The sequence below is a fragment of the Hippocampus zosterae genome, chromosome 3 (genome assembly GCF_025434085.1).
Source record: "Hippocampus zosterae strain Florida chromosome 3, ASM2543408v3, whole genome shotgun sequence".
NCBI classification, from domain to species: Eukaryota; Metazoa; Chordata; class Actinopteri; order Syngnathiformes; family Syngnathidae; genus Hippocampus; species Hippocampus zosterae.
In genome coordinates, this window is record NC_067453.1 from 4,503,677 (window position 1) to 4,523,058 (window position 19,382).

The 19,382-nt window shown below is 45.7% G+C and overlaps 1 protein-coding gene across 1 annotated transcript in view; it reads right to left on the reverse strand.

Moving 5' to 3' along the window:
* sntb2 (syntrophin, beta 2) overlaps positions 1–19,382 on the reverse strand; it is a 66,055-nt gene that overhangs the window by 7,745 nt on the left and 38,928 nt on the right. Inside the window, exons 4-5 of the mRNA XM_052060889.1 lie at positions 9,871–10,013; positions 5,506–5,702 (exon numbers count right to left, since the gene is read on the reverse strand). Coding sequence (XP_051916849.1) covers positions 5,506–5,702; positions 9,871–10,013 — 340 coding nt within the window. The remainder of the gene's footprint in view (positions 1–5,505; positions 5,703–9,870; positions 10,014–19,382) is intronic.

Consider the following 19,382-nt stretch of genomic DNA (forward strand, 5'->3'; position numbering starts at 1 on the left):
TGATCCACGGACGTTTGCTTTTGCCAGCTTTTAACAATCCTTCGAAAATGTCCAAGGCAAACATCAGGAGAGTGAGCGATCACCCGACTGGGTGATTCACATTTATGTAAAACTATCGGAACGCCTCCTGGCCCGAGGGGACGAGGACACTGCATAAACACATATCGATCTATCTAGTCACACACATAGACAAATATGGTAGAAGTCCCTCTGAGCCAATGGGATGCCAGTATAATACTCAGTAATAGCCAATGGTAGGGCAGCTATAAGTATCAAGGACAAGTTCATCGTCAAATGTGCTGTATGTGGAACATAGGGCATAGATGAAATTTTCTCCCTCTTAAACAGACAACAGACAACAAGAGGAGCCGTAAGTATGATGCGTTCAGGAAACTCGGAGCTGCGAGTTGCAACTCGTACTGTATTTTTACATTTTGTATGTTGAAATTTCTTTCATAACAAGCGGCAATATTTTCCTGTTGAGGCATTTCGTAACTTGAAAATTTCGTCTGAAGAGACGTTCGTAAGTAGAGGTACCACTGTATTTGTGTTTGGCAAGGTACCTGCAGCATGATCCACATACAGTCGCTCCCACCCCCTCCCTCCAGCCCACCCTGACAGCACTTGGTAGCTCCTTCAGCCAGAGAATGTTACACCCGCGCTGTAAGGAGAGATACCGACGCTCATTCCTACCGAGTGCTGTCAGGCTGCTGAATAAAAATAACAACAATAATAATAATTAAATGATGTGATGTGTGTGATGTGAAAAACAATTGTAAATAGCACTGCGATTTATCCATTTTGTATTTATATTGCACTTAATTGAACGGTGTTTGTTTGTTTTTTCTTCTTTCTTCTTTCTATCCACATTCTTGCTGCTGGAGGCTGTAAATTTCCCCAGTGTGAGACAAATAAAGGATATCTTAATACACAGATGTGCAAGTTTAATTCAGCGACCACGGAAAAAAATAAAGGAATTACAAAAAATAAAGGAAACAAATGTTTGTGGAGGCTCACATATGCTTCACATTTGTTTGTTTTGATTTGAGGCTCAAAATGCATTTACTTAATGTATACAGAATATGCATTTAATAATTCATTCATTCATCTTCCGAACCGCTTGATCCTCACTAGGGTCGCGGGGGGTGCTGGAGCCTATCCCAGCTGTCTCCGGGCAGTAGGCGGGGGACACCCTGAATCGGTTGCCAACCAATCGCAGGGCACACAGAGACGAAGTCAAGTCAAGTCAAGTCAAGTCAACAGTATTTATAGAGCACTTTCAAACAGCCATCGCTGCATACAAAGTGCTGTACATGGAGCGATTTAACATATACAATAAACAGTAAGACGAATCAGTAACAAGTAATAAGTAATAAGGCGGTAGAAAGCACCAAGCAGTAAAAACAATAGCAAATCTAAGTCATGCTGAGTCAAACGCCAAAGAATACAAGTGAGTTTTGAGGAGGGATTTAAAGATGGGCAGCGAGGAGGCTTGCCGAATGTTCAGTGGGAGGTCATTCCAGAGAGATGGACCAGCAACAGAAAAGGCTCGATCCCCTCTGAGCCTCAGTTTAGTTCTTGGTACGTCTAGCAAAGACTGGTCCACAGACCTGAGGCGCCGGGCAGGGGTGTAGGGGCGTATGAGCTCAGAGAGGTAAGGTGGCGCGAGATTATTCAGAGATTTGAAAACAAAGAGGAGGATCTTAAAAATAATTCTAAAATGAATGGGGAGCCAGTGAAGGGATGCCAAAGTAGGAGTTATATGCTCCCTCTTACGAGTACCAGTCAAGAGGCGAGCAGCGGCATTCTGTACCAGCTGAAGGCGCTTGATGGAGGACTGGCTGACTCCAAAGTACAGGGCGTTGCAGTAATCGAGCCGGGATGTGACAAAGGCATGAATTACTGTCTCAAAGTGTTCATGTGAGAGGAAAGGTTTTATTTTGGCCAGCTGTCTAAGGTGAAAGAAGCTTGATTTAACAACGGCACCAATTTGCCGATCGAGTTTGAAATCACTGTCCAGTTTAAGTCCCAAGTTTGAGACCGTTGATTTCAGATAAGGAGATAGGGGGCCCAAGTCTACAGGATGGAATGTACAAGGTCCACTGGGGCCAAACAATATCACCTCTGTCTTCTTTTCGTTGAACTTCAAGAAATTTTGTGCCATCCAGGTTTTGATTTCTTCCAGACAGGATAGGAGTGGCCTTAATGAGAAGGTGTCTTTCTTGCTCAGTGGGACATAGATCTGGCAGTCATCTGCATAGCAGTGGAAAGGAATACCATGTTTCCTTAAGATGGAACCCAATGGGAGCAGATACAGCGAGAACAGCAGAGGCCCCAGAATTGAGCCCTGTGGAACACCACATGACAGGGGAGCAGTGCGTGATTCAGAGCAGCCAAGGCTGACACAAAAGGTCCTGTCAGCTAGATAGGACCTAAACCAATCAAGAACACTCCCGCCAATGCCCACCAAGTGCTGCAAACGAGTCAGCAGAATACTGTGATCCACTGTATCAAATGCTGCAGTTAAGTCCAATAAAACCAGACACACGTGGTCTCCAGAGTCATTTGCCAGGAGGATGTCATTAGAAACGCGTAACAGGGCTGACTCCGTGCTATGCATCGTCTTGAAACCTGACTGGAAGACCTCCAAGATGTTATGTTCATCCAAGAAAAGTTTCAACTGCATGTGCACCACTTTTTCCAGAATTTTGGAAATGAAAGGCAGTTTGGAAATGGGTCTGTAACTTGACAGCTCATCTGGATCAAGACCAGGTTTCTTGATCAAGGGTTGGACCACAGCATGTTTAAACTGTTGGGGAACTACACCAGAAGAAAGGCTGCTGTTGATGATATCCAAGACCGATGCACCAACACTCGGGAGAACCTCCTGAAAGAAGCGTGGGGGAAGAGAGTCGCAAGGGGAGCCAGATGGCTTCGTCTGGCAAACTACATCCTCCAAAAGCGCCAAGGACACAGTATCAAAAGAATTTAGGACAGCTGAACATGGAACATGGACAGAGGGGTCAGATGCGGTATTTGGGACCGGAATCCTAGCTGTAGAGACCTTATCAATAAAGAACTGAAGGAATCTGTTGCACATCTCGGCTGAAGAATCCGCGCAAGTAGGCAGAGGGGGTTTGAGTACAGAATCTATCGTTTTAAATAGTGCACGAGGGTTGTGACGGTTGGCTAGAATAAGGTCCGACAGATATTTTCTTTTGGCCTCTTTTACTGTGAGCTGGTAGATACGCCAGCTGTCTTTCCAAATTTGAGAAGAGACATGCAATTTGTCTCTTTTCCACTTGCGTTCAGCTTTGCGACACTCCTGCCTAGCTGCGCGGGTAATGTCGTTAAACCATGGCTCGGGTTTAGGCTTTGGCAGCACAATTCTTGAAGGAGCCACCAAATCCAGGATGGCCCGGCATGACGAGTCGAACCAAGAGGTGAGTTCCTCTGTGTTAGACGAGGGTACGCAAAGGTTATTAAAGGCATCAGAGAAACGACTAGCAGTGCGAGGGTTAAAAATTCGGCGTTTACAACTAGGAGCGCCAGATTTCACAGCAGCATGCGATAATACTACGTCAAATAAAACTGCCATGTGATCAGAAATTCCATTTTCAAGGACTTCCAGATTTGACACCGTTATACCATGAGCAAGGACAAGGTCTAAAATATGTCCTTGTTCGTGTGTCGGGCTGGTCACATACTGCACAAAATTAAAAGAGTCGATAAGTCTTAAGAAGTCTTTTGCTAGCGTTTTTTCCGGACAACATACATGGATATTAAAATCCCCCATTAGGAGAATACGATCATATCTCAGCCTGATTTCCGCAAGAAAGCTTGAAAAGTCGCTTAAAAAGTCTTTGTTGTATTTAGGAGGACGGTAAATGACAGCACAAAGCACCGGGAAAACACGACCAACTTCAAAGAAGGTTGCTTCAAAGCTGTTGGCAGATGTGGTGAATGTGCACCGTTTACATTTGAAATTGTTCTTAAAAATGCTTACCGTACCTCCACCACGTCCTGATGTCCTCGGGGTATCGAGGAAATCACAGTCAGGTGGTAACAATTCAATCAAAGCTTTGTACTCACCGGTACCTGCCCAAGTCTCCGTCAGACACAAAAAATCCAAGTCATTGGAAAGAAAATACTCCCTCAGAATATGGGTCTTGTTCGTCAGCGACCGGGCGTTTAACAACGCGATCCTTGTGGAAGTAGCAATGAGAGGGCTTCCCTCTGTCAATCGCCGAGCCCGGGGGAATTCCCTCAAAAGGTTTCGCTGAATTCCTCCCCGAGAAAGGCGCGCAGGGTAGAAATGCCGTGGCACGATGGGAGAGCCAACGACTGTTAGCAAGCACGAGGCGACGGGGTCGAGGGCACACCACGCCGGAGCGATCGAAGTGTGTCTCAGATCCCGTTTCAATTTCACGAGCTGACCACTGCGTTTGCCGCGGCGGCGGCGGCGCTTTCGGCGCTTTCGTGAAGGGAGCGAGCGAACGCGGAAGAGATCAGCCGGCAGGTTAGCCAAGAACGGAGGTAGCGTCTTTCCACCACCGTCTTGCCAAAACGCGGCCGAATCTCCGACGTGTTGTTGAATCAATAACAACGATCGGCGATCATAAACCAACCGAGACGCTGTTAGGGAGGTAACAAGCATTGCGAAAAGTAAAAAAACCCGAAATGGCAGGAGCGTCGCCGAACACACTGGCGCACAAGCGGCCATCTTGGATCGAACAACCATTCGCACTCACCCTCACACCTAGGGACAATTTAGAGTGTTCAATCAGCCTGCCATGCATATTTTTGGAATGTGGGAGGAAACCGGAGCGCATTTAATAATAATAATAATAATAATAATAATACATCACATTTGTAAGCGCCTTTCACAACACTCAAGGACAATGTTGAAGTAATGTTACTTCCATAGATCTGGCAGTTGACTAACCACTAGCCACTCGTCAATCAATGGGATAACAATGCCATATTTCAGTGCACTCAACTTCTTTCCACTGTTTGTTAAATTAATAGTAATGATTATTAATTTACCTGACCTGACTTCTTCACTTATATGTTCAATAACCTTCATGTTCTGTAAGCTGCCTCTCGTGAACAAACCTCAGATAAGCAGAATAAAATGAATGGATGGATCATTATGCAGTGGTGTGGGGCAAATCTTGAGGTAAAGATTAATGCAATCTATTTGGGAATAAGGCTTTCACAGGACAAAATCTGGAAAAAGTGAATCACTGTAATAACCTTCGGGATGGGAAATACATCCAGACACAGCAACAAAACTTTCTAGAAGTGAATGGGTCAAGTATCATCTAAATGAATAAAATGCATAGTTTTCTCAATCACTATTATACATTAAAACTATGACTGATCATCGAAAAGCAACATGGTTTCCAACGGACCTTGTGCTAATCTTCCATTCTTAGTTTGGATAGACAACTCCTAATGTTCTCGTTTAGAATTTCATTTCCAGACAAAAATGTTCACACTCACCAATAGAGACTTCTTTGATGAGTTCTGCAGCTGAATGTGCACCTTGTACTAAGGCTCTTGTCCATGAAGACAGATCCCAGTGGGTCTCCACGCGAAAGATGTGTGATTCAATGCCTTGCCCTGTGCCGGTCCGAGTAGCAAAGACCAGGTCAGAACTCTGGGGAGGAGAGCCGCGGACACTGCCAGAACGCACTAGTCTGAATGGAGAGATAGAAATAAAACCTGTCAGTTCTTTTTAGACAAATAGCACCAATACTCCACTGACAGTGTTGTGTCCAAGGACCGGCAACCCGAGGCCAAGGACTTGCCTCCGAGGCCAAGGCCAAGGATCAAGGACTGATTTTGAAGCTGAGGCCGAGCCGAGGACATGTATAAAACAATCCTATCATACCACTTGGCAGGTCTTCATGATTTGCAACATCCCCCCATCATAACCCATTGTACTCCCTAACGCTTGAATGAAGAGTTTTTATTCAAAGAGTAGAACAGTCAGGGTACGTGTTATTTATACTGAGAAAAACAAAAATAAAAGCATATCATATACATTTATGAATTAATGTTTTAGTGCAGTAGTTTATTAATATGAAATAAATCAACACTCAACAGGCATGACATGGCACGGAAGACAAGTTGAGAAATTACTTTGCATAAAAGTCAATCACTGAGTGCAGCAAAACCGGTAATCTCTGCAGTGATAATTTTAGTTTACTGGCAGCGAATCCCAGGGACTTGCTGATCAGAAAAGTATGAGTCCCATTCTGCATTCAGAGAGTCCCAAATTTCGACTTTCTGAAATGGTCTACTTATTCAATTGCATATGATAATAACACAAACAACAACATACATATACAATAATAAACAAATGCTGCAAAAATTTAAATAATTCAGGAGCAGGCCTGAGGATTGTGGAAATTCATGGTAACCGTTTTTCGGTTCCGTCGGATTATCCAATGGGAAACCACGGTAACTAATGTTGGGTTCCGTAAACGTTCATCATGGAAACCCATTTTTCTATTTTGACTGATATTCATAATCAAGAATTCTGACACTCAAAAGTATAATGTTTCAAGTCAAGTCAAGTCAACAGTATTTATAGAGCACTTTCAAACAGCCATCGCTGCATACAAAGTGCTGTACAGGGAGCAATTTAACATGCACAATAAACAGTAAGACAAATCGGTAATAAAGGCGGAAGAAAGCACCAAACAGTAAAATCAAGAACAAATCTAAGTCATGCTGAGTCGAATGCCAAAGAATACAAGTGAGTTTTGAGGAGGGCTTTGAAGATGGGCAGCGAGGAGGCTTGCCGAATGTTCAGCGGGAGGTCATTCCAGAGAGAGGGACCAGGGTAAAGGTTTCAAGGGTAAATGTTTGAAAACTATGCATTAACAATGAACATTACATCAATAGCTGTGTACTACAGGTTTATTCCAAAAAATAAATAGATCAAAAACTGGTGTACTCATGTGCCATCATCAGAGCATTTTTTCCAATCTCACGCTGCAAAGATTAATTTACTGGTTATCATTAATACAGGTAAGTATTGATGTGGCTTGACATCCTCATCCCAAGACGATGCATGTGTAATCTACTATCATTTTGACGAAATAATTTAACACACGTCATCATGAGTTCTATCAACATCTTCAAAACCCTCCGCAAAACGCACTTGTATTCTTTGGCATTTGACTCCGCATGACTTAGATTTGTTCTTGGTTTTACTGTTTGGTGCCTTCTACCGTGACAACTGTGCAAAACTATCTAAATAAAAGACACACCCTGTTACAGATAGGCTTTACTCGCTTTATTTTTTTAAACTGCCGATCGCGAACGGAAGGAACTGTGATTAAAACTAACTGTGATGCCGCTCATTACACGTTGCACTGAAGGTCACCTGTCAATGGCAGCCCCGCCCCTCTTAAAGCGCCAGATAAATTCATCATCATGGGTTTCCCTGGAAGGATTTTGTTTGATTTCTTCATGATTTTTGCGGTTCTCGGGCCCACTTTATACCCGTGGACGAAGGATTACAGGCTCAAATCCCTCGTTGTGTCCATGACCGGCAACCCAAGGCCAAGGACCAAGGACTTGACTCCGAGGCCAAGGACAAGGACCTTCAGTCCTCGAGGCCAAGGACCGGCTCGAGGAACACATCACTGTCCACTAGTGGGACCGGCTCGGGGAACACATCACTGTCCACTAGTGATGGGATTTCCGGCTCTTTTTAGAGAGCCGGTTCTTTTGGCTCGGCTCACTAAAAAGAGCCAGCTCTTTTGGCTCCCAAATGGCTCCTCAATTTTTTTGTTGCTTAAATTAATTTACTACCAAAAATAACATAAAATGATGTGTAAAACGAATTACTAATGTAAAAATATACAGTATCCAGGGATGACAACGGCTAGTGATGAAGAAAAGGGGCGTGGCCAGACCACGGGGCGTGGTCTGGACGGGGCGTGGCCACTTACAAAAGTGGCACGAAACATACTGAAGATGAAGTGTATTCAATTTATACACTATTTGAAATTTGAACAGAAAAAATCCCAAGATTGTTCACAATTCTTTCAAGGGCAAATTTGTGCAATTTTGCTTATGCATTCCTGTGAGCACCAATATGTAACTTCAAATTTGCTGCTCAAACTCAAAACTAAAAAAGGAAACGCATTCCCTGCCATATTTAAGATTATGCATTACTTGTTCTGATTTGTACATTGTACATTTGAGATTTGTACATTACTGCTCACAGTGTGCTGCTGTTGTATCTCTCTAACTCCTCCCCCTTTTCTTCACTGCAGCGTGTGTGTGTGTGTGTGTGTGTGTGTGTGTGTGTGTGTGTGTGTGTGTGTGTGTGTGCGTGTGTGTGTGTGTGTGTGTGTGTGTGTGCATGTAACCCTCCCCTCCCTCTTCTACCACGGATCTTAACCAATCATGTGCGGCTTTAACCGAAGGAGGGGGAAAAAAACAGGAGGAAAAAAAAGTCGGCTCTTATTAGGAACGGGAGCCGGCTCCCGTCGTTCGGTTCAAAGAGCCGGCTCTAAGAGCCGGTTCGTTCGCGAACGACACATCACTACTGTCCACTGTACCGGAAGAGTTTAACTGTGGTTTTGATGGGGGGATTCCTGATCAACAACAATGGACCAGTTATTAGTGCTGCTACCTCAAACCAAGAAAACTCTTGGTTTTAATCTGGTATTTTCATGTGGAGTTTGCCTTCCACATCGTGACAATTTTTATTCACTGTAAATAGTCGGAGATCTTAAAACACCGGTGTATCATGACAGGTACAGTGGTCACGTAATATGCAACGACGATAAAAGTAGTGAACTGACTGTACAAATTGCAAAACAAAATGAGGACTATATGGGGCTACGGCTACAGTATATAGTGAATGACGGAATAGGGAATGGCCATTTGGACACAGCCATAGTCTCTCCAATGTGTCCTGGGTTTTCCCCTGGGGCCTATTCCCAGCGGGATGTTACTGTAACATCTCATCAGGTGCCCTGGAGGCATCCTAATCAGATGGCACCTCATCTGGCTCTCAATGTGGAGGAGCAGCGGGTCGACTGAGCCCCTTCCAGATGACTGAGCTTTTCACTGTCTATCTACAGGAAAGCCCTGAAACCCTGCGGAAGAAACTTATTTTGGCCACTGTATCCAGAATCTTGTTCTTTTGGTCACGACCCATAGCTCATGACCATAGGTGAGGGTAAGAACGTATGTCAACTGATAAATTGAGAACTTTGTTTTTTGGCTCTGCTGCTTCTTCACCATGATGGACCAATACAACAGTTGCATAACTGCCTGTCTATCATCAGTCCCATTCTTTGATCAGTCATGAACAACTATATACATATATATAAATATATATATGTCAGTTTAGCGCGTTATTATCGGCATTAATTTAAATGAATTTTAACGGGATTAACATTTTTTCTCGTGAGATTAACGCGGCACACATCACAGCGGATGTTACGTTGCTCTATAAATAAACCAAAAACAAAACAACTAGCGCGCTGCACCGGTTCCCGCACATTTGTTTTGCCAGCCACAGCAGCGCGAGACACCGAACACTGATACTTAAAGAGTTTATGAATGGAAAGTCATTTGTTAAACATTTGTTTGGAGCGCTGGGGAGCCCTTTCTTTAAAACCGCACAATAAACTGATGAAATATTAATGATTTTAACGGGCTGGATGTGTGCAAAGTCTCATTAAAATCAAAATCTGCTTATTAACCCCACTGGGTCATTAGGCTTGTAACAGCAACCTTACTGTCGGTCTCCTTATCTGTAATAGAAATTTTTATGTGATGATATGAACAATGAAGCAGTATGGTGAGTCAAATGATTGTTCCAAATCATCCTACCTTGTTGCCAGCAATGGGTGTGTGACCAAAGGCAATGCCCACGATTCTCTACCCCATGGCACAGACTCAAAGAGCAGAATGTCTTTTTCTGTAAGTGCCATGACAACGGGTCTGTGCTGCTGCCGTCCACCTTCCAGCTGGACCTAAGAATCATTAAACAAGATCAGCACGGTTTTGGAGATTTAATATTGCTTTACACCAGCATTTTCGAAACCAAAACGAGTCCCTGGTCACTATATATTGTGTTGCCGAATGAAAGTACAGTAAATACCAGAAACAGTAAGATTTTTCATGAAAAGGTTTTTTAATTTGATTTCTTGTTTGTGATGTTCTATTATCATCAATGTACAACATATAGTGTGTGAAGAAGTAAAAAGTGTGGGCCAACCATTTTTGACGAAAGCTCTATTTTTCGATCAACCAGCCTCCCGGAATCGACCCGTGACCGCAAAAACACGATGTCTTAAATTCTTGGGCAGCCTGCTACCAAAACAACATCTGCTATCTCGACCTTCCCCTGATGAAAATATGCACGGAAGCTAGTCCCCCACCAATACCCCCTCCCTCATATATTCCCTTGATTCACCGTCTTCATTGTTTATGTCTTGTGACCTCTTGTAACTGTCATATGCTTGTGCAGCAGTTTTTTTGCCTCACTCAAATTATCCTCAAAATGAGGGTATTTCGAGCATGGGTTTTTTTCTCCCTCTCTCCCTCCCCCTGTGGTTTCTTTCTAACCTTCGGGTTGAGTGAACGCTGGCGCGTTTTGGCTGCCGCTGCTCAACCCGTATTGTTTTGTGTTTTTTGTTATTGTAAAGTGTCCTTGGGTGTCTTGAAAGGCGCTTATAAATAAAATGTATTATTATTATTATTATTACACAGGCATTCCATAATGAGCAACAGCCATAACGGCGGTTAAGATGAACGTGTCACATTGTGCCCGAGGCGATGAAAGATCGCCTCGTGCACAATAAAATAACGAGGTGGATCCCAGGTAAAGCAGACACGAAAAGATCTTGTATGAACACAAAAAGTTTTTAATAACGAACAGAAAGAGCCCGACAGGGAAAACGGTAACAAAAAGCGCTGGTCAAATAAGGACCAGGAAATAAGGAAAACAACCGAAAACGCTCGCTAAAAAAACAAAGTGCGAGGAAGTACTGAATAGGTAATCTAGAGAAATACAATTTAGAGGCAACGCGAATAACAAGAGTGATGGCCGTAAGGCAAAAAGGCAACGAGTAGTTATCAATCGAGGAAATAGCGCGAGAGAACAATGGCACGGTAAGGAATTCTCCGGCAGTGAGTGGACTGCTGGAGCCTCTTAATAAAGGAGGATAATCAGCCCGAAATTACGGACAGGTGTGCATTTGGCGGAGGGAAAAGCCCGCCACCTGCTGGCGGGTACGTGACGTGACAGAACGAGGCACGGGACACACTTTTGCAGCGTGTTAAAACTCGTAGCTGACGTGTACCGTTTTAAAATGCTTCTCTCTGCCCTTCACATTCCCATTCTTTGCCAGTACCCTAGGTGAATTGGACATGAAACGCTGTTTTTTTTCTACAACAGCCATCTGACTGACATCCCGGCATGTACCGGTAAATAGAAAAACGTGTCGCAGGCTATGATGCAATTCCTCGTTGACAAAAATGTTGAAATTTGATATTCATTTTACACATTTTTACAGCATTGGAAAACATTTAAAATGTCTGGGTCATGTTTTTCCTTTTACAGAAACCACATTAAAACAAAAAATATATTTCCATCTCCCAGCTTTTTCATCCATCCATCCATCCATCCATCTTCTAACGCTTATCCGGGGCCGGGTCGCGGGGGCAACATCTTTAGCAGGGAAGCCCAGACTTCCCTCTCCCTAGCTACTTCTTCCAGCTCTCCCCGGGGGATCCCGAGGCGTTCCCAGGCCAGCTGGGTGACATAGTCTCTCCAGCGTGTCCTGGGTCTTCCTCGGGGTCTCCTCCCGGTGGGACATGCCCGGAACACCTCACCAGGGAGGCGTTCAGGAGGCATCCGAATCAGATGCCCAAGCCACCTCATCTGGCTCCTCTCGATGTGGAGGAGAAGCGGCTCGACTCGGAGCCCCTCCCGGATGACCGAGCTTCTCACCTTATCTCTAAGGGAGAGCCCGGACACCCTGCGGAGAAAACTCATTTCGGCCGCTTGTATCCGGGATCTCGTTCTTTCGGTCACGACCCATAGCTCGTGACCATAGATGAGGGTTGGAACGTAGATCGACCGGTAAATTGAGAGCTTCGCCCTTTGGCTCAGCTCCTTCTTCACCACGACAGACCGATACAACGTCCGCATCACAGCAGACGCTGCACCGATCCGCCTGTCGATCTCTCGCTCCCTCCTGCCCTCACGCGTGAACAAGACCCCAAGATACTTAAACTCCTCCACTTGGGGCAAGATCTCCCCCCCGACCTGGAGGGGGCACTCCACCCTTTTCCGACTGATGACCATGGTTTCAGATTTGGAGGTGCTGATTTTCATCCCAACCGCTTCACACTCGGCTGCGAAACGCTCCAGTGAGAGTTGGAGAGCCCTGTTTGAAGGAGCCAACAGCACCACATCATCTGCAAAAAGCAGGGATGCAATACTGAGGCCACCAAAACGGACCCCCTCAACGCTTCGGCTGCGCCTAGAGATTCTGTCCATGAAGGTTATGAACAGAATCGGTGACAAAGGGCAGCCTTGGCGGAGTCCTACCCTCACTGGAAACGATTCCGACTTACTGCCGGCAATGCGGACCAAACTCTGACATCGGTGGTATAGTGACCGAACAGCCCGTATCAGGGGGTTCGGTACTCCATACCCACGAAGCACCCCCCACAGAACTCCCCGAGGGACACGGTCAAACGCCTTCTCCAAGTCCACAAAACACATGTAGACTGGTTGGGCGAATTCCCACATACCCTCGAGAACCCTGCTAAGGGTGTAGAGCTGGTCCACTGTTCCACGGCCGGGACGAAAACCACACTGCTCCTCCTCAATCTGAGGCTCGACTTCCTGACGGACCCTCCTCTCCAGCACCCCTGAATAGACCTTACCAGGGAGGCTGAGGAGTGTGATCCCTCTGTAGTTGGAACACACCCTCCGGTCCCCCTTTTTAAAAAGAGGGACTACCACCCCGGTCTGCCAATCCAGAGGCACTCTCCCCGTTGACCACGCGATGTTGCAGAGGCGTGTCAACCAGGACAGCCCCACAACATCCAGAACCTTGAGGAACTCTGGGCGGATCTCATCCACCCCTGGGGCCTTGCCACCGAGGAGCTTTTTAACCACATCGGTGACTTCAACCACAGAGATAGGAGAGCCCACCTCAGAGTCCCCAGGCTCTGCTTCCTCCAAGGAAGGCATGTTGGTGGAGTTGAGGAGGTCTTCGAAGTACTCTGCCCACCGGTTCACAACGTCCCGAGTCGAAGTCAGCAGCGCCCCATCCCCACTGTACACAGTGTTCGTGGTGCACTGCTTCCCCCTCCTGAGACGTCGGATGGTGGACCAGAATTTCCTCGAAGCCGTCCGGAAGTCGGCTTCCATGGCCTCACCGAACTCTTCCCATGCTCGGGTTTTTGCCTCGGCGACCACCGAAGCTGCGTTCCGCTTGGCCAGTCGGTACCCGTCAGCTGCCTCTGGGGTCCCACAGGCCATAAAGGCTCGATAGGACTCCTTCTTCAGCTTGACGGCATCCCTTACTGCTGGTGTCCACCAGCGAGTACGAGGGTTGCCGCCACGACAGGCACCAACCACCTTACGGCCACAACTCAGATTGGCCGCCTCAACAATAGAGGCACGGAACATGGTCCACTCGGACTCAATGTCCCCCGTCTCCCCCGGAACATGGGAAAAGCTCTGTCGGAGGTGGGAGTTGAAACTCCTTCTGACAGGGGATTCCGCCAGACGCTCCCAACAAACCCTCACAATACGTTTGGGTCTGCCAGGACGGACCGGCATCTTCCCCCACCATCGGAGCCTACTCACCACCAGGTGGTGATCAGTTGACAGCTCCGCCCCTCTCTTCACCCGAGTGTCCAGAACATGCGGCCGCAAATCCGATGACACGACCACAAGGTCGATCATCGAACTACGGCCTAGGGTGTCCTGGTGCCAAGTGCACACGTGGACACCCTTATGTTTGAACAAGGTGTTCGTTATGGACAGTCCGTGACGAGCACAGAAGTCCAATAACAAAACACCACTCGAGTTCTGATCGGGGGGGGGGGGGGGTTCCTCCCAATCACGCCCCTCCAGGTCTCACTGTCATTGCCCACGTGAGCATTGAAGTCCCCCAGTAGAACAAGGGAGTCCCCAGCAGGAGTACTCTCCAGCACACCCTCCAAGGACTCCAAAAAGGGTGGGTATGCTGAGCTGCTGTTTGGTGCATATGCACAAACAACAGTCAGGACCCGTCCCCCCACACGCAGGCGGAGGGATGCAACCCTCTCGTCCACCGGTGTGAACCCCAATGTACAGGCACTGAGCCGGGGGGCAATAAGTATGCCCACACCTGCTCTGCGCCTCTCACCGTGAGCAACTCCAGAGTGAAAGAGAGTCCAACCCCTCTCGAGAGGACTGGTACCAGAACCTAGGCTGTGTGTGGAGGCAAGTCCGACTATATCCAGTCGGAACTTCTCTGCCTCACACACCAGTTCGGACTCCTTCCCTGCCAGAGAGGTGACATTCCATGTCCCAAGAGCTAGCTTCTGCAGCCGAGGATCGGACCGCCAGGGTCCCCGCCTTTGGCTGCCGCCCAGCTCGCATTGCACCTGACCCCTTTGACCCCTCCCACGGGTGGTGAGACCATGAGAAGGGGGACCCACGTTGCCTCTTCGGGCTGAGCCCGGCCGGGCCCCATGGGTGTAGGCCCGGCCACCAGGCGCTCGCCAACGAGCCCCACCTCCAGGCCTGGCTCCAGAGGGGGGCCCCGGTGACCCACGTCCGGGCAAGGGAAACTGGATACCATCGATTTTATCTGTCATTAAGGGGCTTTGTGAGCCGTGCTTTGTCTGGTCCCTCACCTAGGACCTGTTTGCCATGGGTGACCCTGCCAGGGGCATAAAGCCCCAGACAACTTAGCTCCTAGGATCATTGGGACACACAAACCCCTCCACCACGGTAAGGTGACGGCTCACGGAGAGGCCCATCTTTTTCAATTGTAAACATTTTTGAAAACGATCCAGGGAGCCATTAGGGCAGCGCTAAAGAGTCGCATGCGGCTCCAGAGCCGCGTGTTGCCGACCCCCGTTCTAAACATCCATCCGTTGTCTCAGCAACACGCTGTTTGCCAAGAATAACACTACTTTTCATGGTAAATAAATAACTAAATAAATAATACATAAATAAATACGGTGTTACCTCTACTTACTAAATTAATTGGTTCTGGAAACTAGTTTTTAATTTGATGGTCTTCATTTTTTTTTTATGCAATTCGTCTGCCCCAGTATCATGGCAATTAAATGCGAAAGAACAAATTTAGGTTGTCTCTTTGTGATATCAAGATTGGTTTGATGAACTGAAATCCTTGTGTGTGATGAAAATGCAAAGAACACAGTAATCATATATTAATATTACAATATTACTATTTTTTTCACAGCACCGTAACTCTGCATTCATGCCGGAGAAAGACGGCCCACAAACAGCCACCTGCCTGGAATTCCGTTCTGCTAATAGAAACATGTGTTGCCGGCTATGACACAAATCTTGGTCGACATGATCCTGTACCAGCTCGAAACACAATCTTCTTATGGGTTACCAACTTCAGAGCTACTGGATCTGCATTGAAACAAAAATCAACCGGCCGATCTCACACTGCCATAACTGAATGAATGGCATTATACGTACTTTTTGAAAATAAAAACACTTTTTTGTTTCTTTACTTTATTTGCCTTTTATTTTACCTACAAATGTGTCAGATCATTTTGCCTGACCCTGTAGAATCATTTTTCATCTCAGTGAAAGTGCCAACTACTGGTTCAAGGAAATATGTTTTAATCTTTGATGTTTTTTCCCAGCGGATTAACAAGCTTTACCTAATATTTGCTCAAAAATATTGTTTTGGCCTTCATGCTGTTGTCACACATTCTGTGACAAGGCGCAGTTCGCCATTAAACAACACTGATTTTGTGGGTTTAAACATGTACAACTCATGAAACACACATATTAGGCCTGGCAAAACCATCAATATTTTATTAGTTTATTGTGCAATGAAAAATGGCAAATGGTCAATTATATATCACTTTTCTACCTTGGGTCCTCAAGGCGCTTGAGTTATCTCATTCACCTGCTGATGATGCAGCATCAGGAACAACTGGGGGTTCAGTATCTTGCTCAAGGACACTTCGACATGGTCGTAATGGCCCGGAATCTAACTACCAACCCTTGGGTTGGGTAACGACCACGTTGCCACGTTTTAACAAAGCATTATCGGTTGTATGTTTCACCGAGAACTATGAACATTTGGTGATATATGTAACTGCCCAAGACCTACAAAAAAGTCTTTTGGAAACATATGCTAAACCTAACAGGAAGTCCGTCATTTTGAATTTACTTTAAAATTTAGTGTCTCGTTGATAACAAAAGCTGCTATAACTTGACCCACATGATAATATCTTGTCAATATTTGACACATTTGATGAAAGTGGCCCTGAAGACATCTACAATTTTATTTTTATCATCGTGGCAGCACCACATATTGGCTGAGGAGAATATGTCACCCCATATTTACTCAGAAGTCTGTTTAGGCCTACATGATAGTGCAACACTCAGTTTGTGAATTTTAACTAAAAGCTGTTGCCACGGCAAGGCGGTGTTTGCCAAGAAAACAACACTACTTTTACAGTTCTAAACATGCAGGAAAAAACTAATGAAACTTTGCTAACACATCACGCCTGGCCACAGGATCAATATTTTATTAGATTCAACACCACCCCCTCCAAATCTTTTGTGAACATGTCACAAACATTGACAAAATTTTGGAGATATTGTATATGTAACAGCCCAAGACATACAATTAAGTCTCCTGGAGCCATATGGTCGAGAAATTTGGACCCATTTTTGGCCTTTTTTATTAGTCACGTTTTAAAAAACATTATTTTGAAACTGTGGAACTGGTAACATTTGGAGCTACGGTCGAACCTCTTTTCACCCCTATAACATTCACGTTTCAAAGTCCTGATTTCACGCAATTCATTTTCCATTTTGCTTACAGCGAATACCTTTATTACATAAAATACATTATAACGACCAGGTTTTTCCCCACAAAAAATGCCTTCGTTACAATGAACTGTGCAAGTTAACACCCGCCGCGACCTCCCCTCTGTAGCTTAGCAATACTACGGATCGAGTTGTACATTGTTGTACTTCCAGAGGCACGGCGCGGTCCTGAGCACATGGTCTGAAAACATGTCTGGTGAATGGAAACAAATCTCGCCGTCTGTGAAGGCTAAAATTGTCTCTCAATTTCGAAAGGGAGTCTCCCAGATGAAGCTCAGCCGAGACTACTAATTGGAAAAGTCAACGATTTCAACAATCATACTGAATGGCAACAAAATCATGGCAGAGTTTGAGGCCAACAGATGATCGTAGACGGCTTTGGGGCGCAGCACATCCTGAACTGGAGAAGGCACTTTTCATTTGCTGACTGAATATTTTCAGAGATGGGTTAGAAACGCTGCAGTTTGTTTCATGTCTTATAAAATATATTTTTCTTCATACTGTAATTGGCAGGTTTATACCTTATTACATGTTCATGTTTTTTACATCTATAAATGTTCATAAAGTATTATATTGTATATAGCTGTAGGTGCCTTCAACACCATCCAGCCCAATTTGCTGGGAGGCAAACTGCAGAATGCCGGAGTGGACCACCATCTCACAGCATGGATCATAGACTACCTCACAAATCGGCCGCAGTACGTGAGATTGCAGAGCTGTGAGTCGGACCGGCTTCTCTGCAGCACTGGAGCGCCGCAGGGAACTGTTCTGGCTCCATTCCTGTTCATCCTCTACACCTCGGACTTCAGACACGACACTCCAAACTTCCACCTTCAGAAGTTCTCCGATGACTCTGCGATTGTTGGCCTCATTACAGAAGGGGACGATCGGGAGTACAGGGGACTGACAAAGGACTTTGTGGACTGGTGCCAGCACAATCTCCTCCAGATCAACCCTAGGAAAACTAAGGAGTTGGTTGTGGATTTCTGCAGGAAAAAGTCCTCACCAGCACCGATGAACATCCAGGGTATGGACATAGAGAGGGTGACCTCCTACAAGTACCTTGGTGTTCTTCTGAACGACAAACTGGACTGGTCTACAAACACGGACACCCTGATTAGGAAAGGACAGAGCCGACTCTTCCTACTCAGGATACTGAGGTCTTTTGGGGTTCAGGGGTCACTCCTTAAGACGTTCTATAACTCGGTGGTGGCCTCGGCCATCCATTATGGCATTGTCTGCTGGTCAGGCAGCATCTCAGCCCGGGACAGAAAGAGACTGGAGCGACTGGTCAGGAAGGCCAGTTCTGTCCTGGGTTGCTCCCTTGACACTCTGGAGGAGGTGGGCAACAGAAGGATGCTAACTAAGCTAAAAGCTATGATGGCCAGTCCCTCCCACCCCCTCCAGCCCGCCCTGACAGCACTTGGTAGCTCCTTCAGCCAGAGACTGTTACACCCGCGCTGTGAGAAGGAGAGATACCGACGCTCGTTCCTACCGACTGCTGTCAGGCTGATGAATAAAAAATAACAATCATAATAATAATAATTAAATTATGTGAAGGAAAATTGTAAATAGTACAGCGATTTATCCATTGTGTTCATATTGTATTTAATTGAAAGATGTTTGTTGTTTGTTTTTTTTCTTTCTCCTTTCTTCTTTCTACATACATTCTTACTGCTGGAGGCTGTAAATTTCCCCATTGTGGGACGAATAAAGGATATCTTATCTTATCTTAAGCTGGCGGCCATTTAATTGGAAATGGTTATAACAAAGAGCCATTATAATGTACAGATTCGTTATGTCCCACGAGGTACACTGTAATGAGGTCCGACTGTACATATAGCTGTCTGACAAAAAAAGTCTCTAAAGCCATATGCTGAATTTAACAGGAAATTCGCCATTTTTAATTTTCTTTCAAATTCACACCTATTTTTGGCCTTTTACTGAGGTCGCATGTTTAAAAAATTCTGCCTATGGATTTTATCCGACTGCCTTAAAACTGTGGGTGTTTCATCTTAAGACGTTATCTGATTCACTTTTTCCGAATGACAGTCGCAGGCTTGCTGGTGTCTATCCCAGCCATCGACTGGCAGTAAGCCTGAAATGATTGCCGGCCAATTGCAGGGCACACATAAACAACCATTCGCGCTAACAATAACATCTGGGGACAATTCAAAAGCATTAACCTATATTGCACGTTTTTGGAATTAGGGATTTAACTCGGTGAAAACTGACACCTGCATTGAGAGACCATGCAAACTCCACACAGGATAGCAGTGGC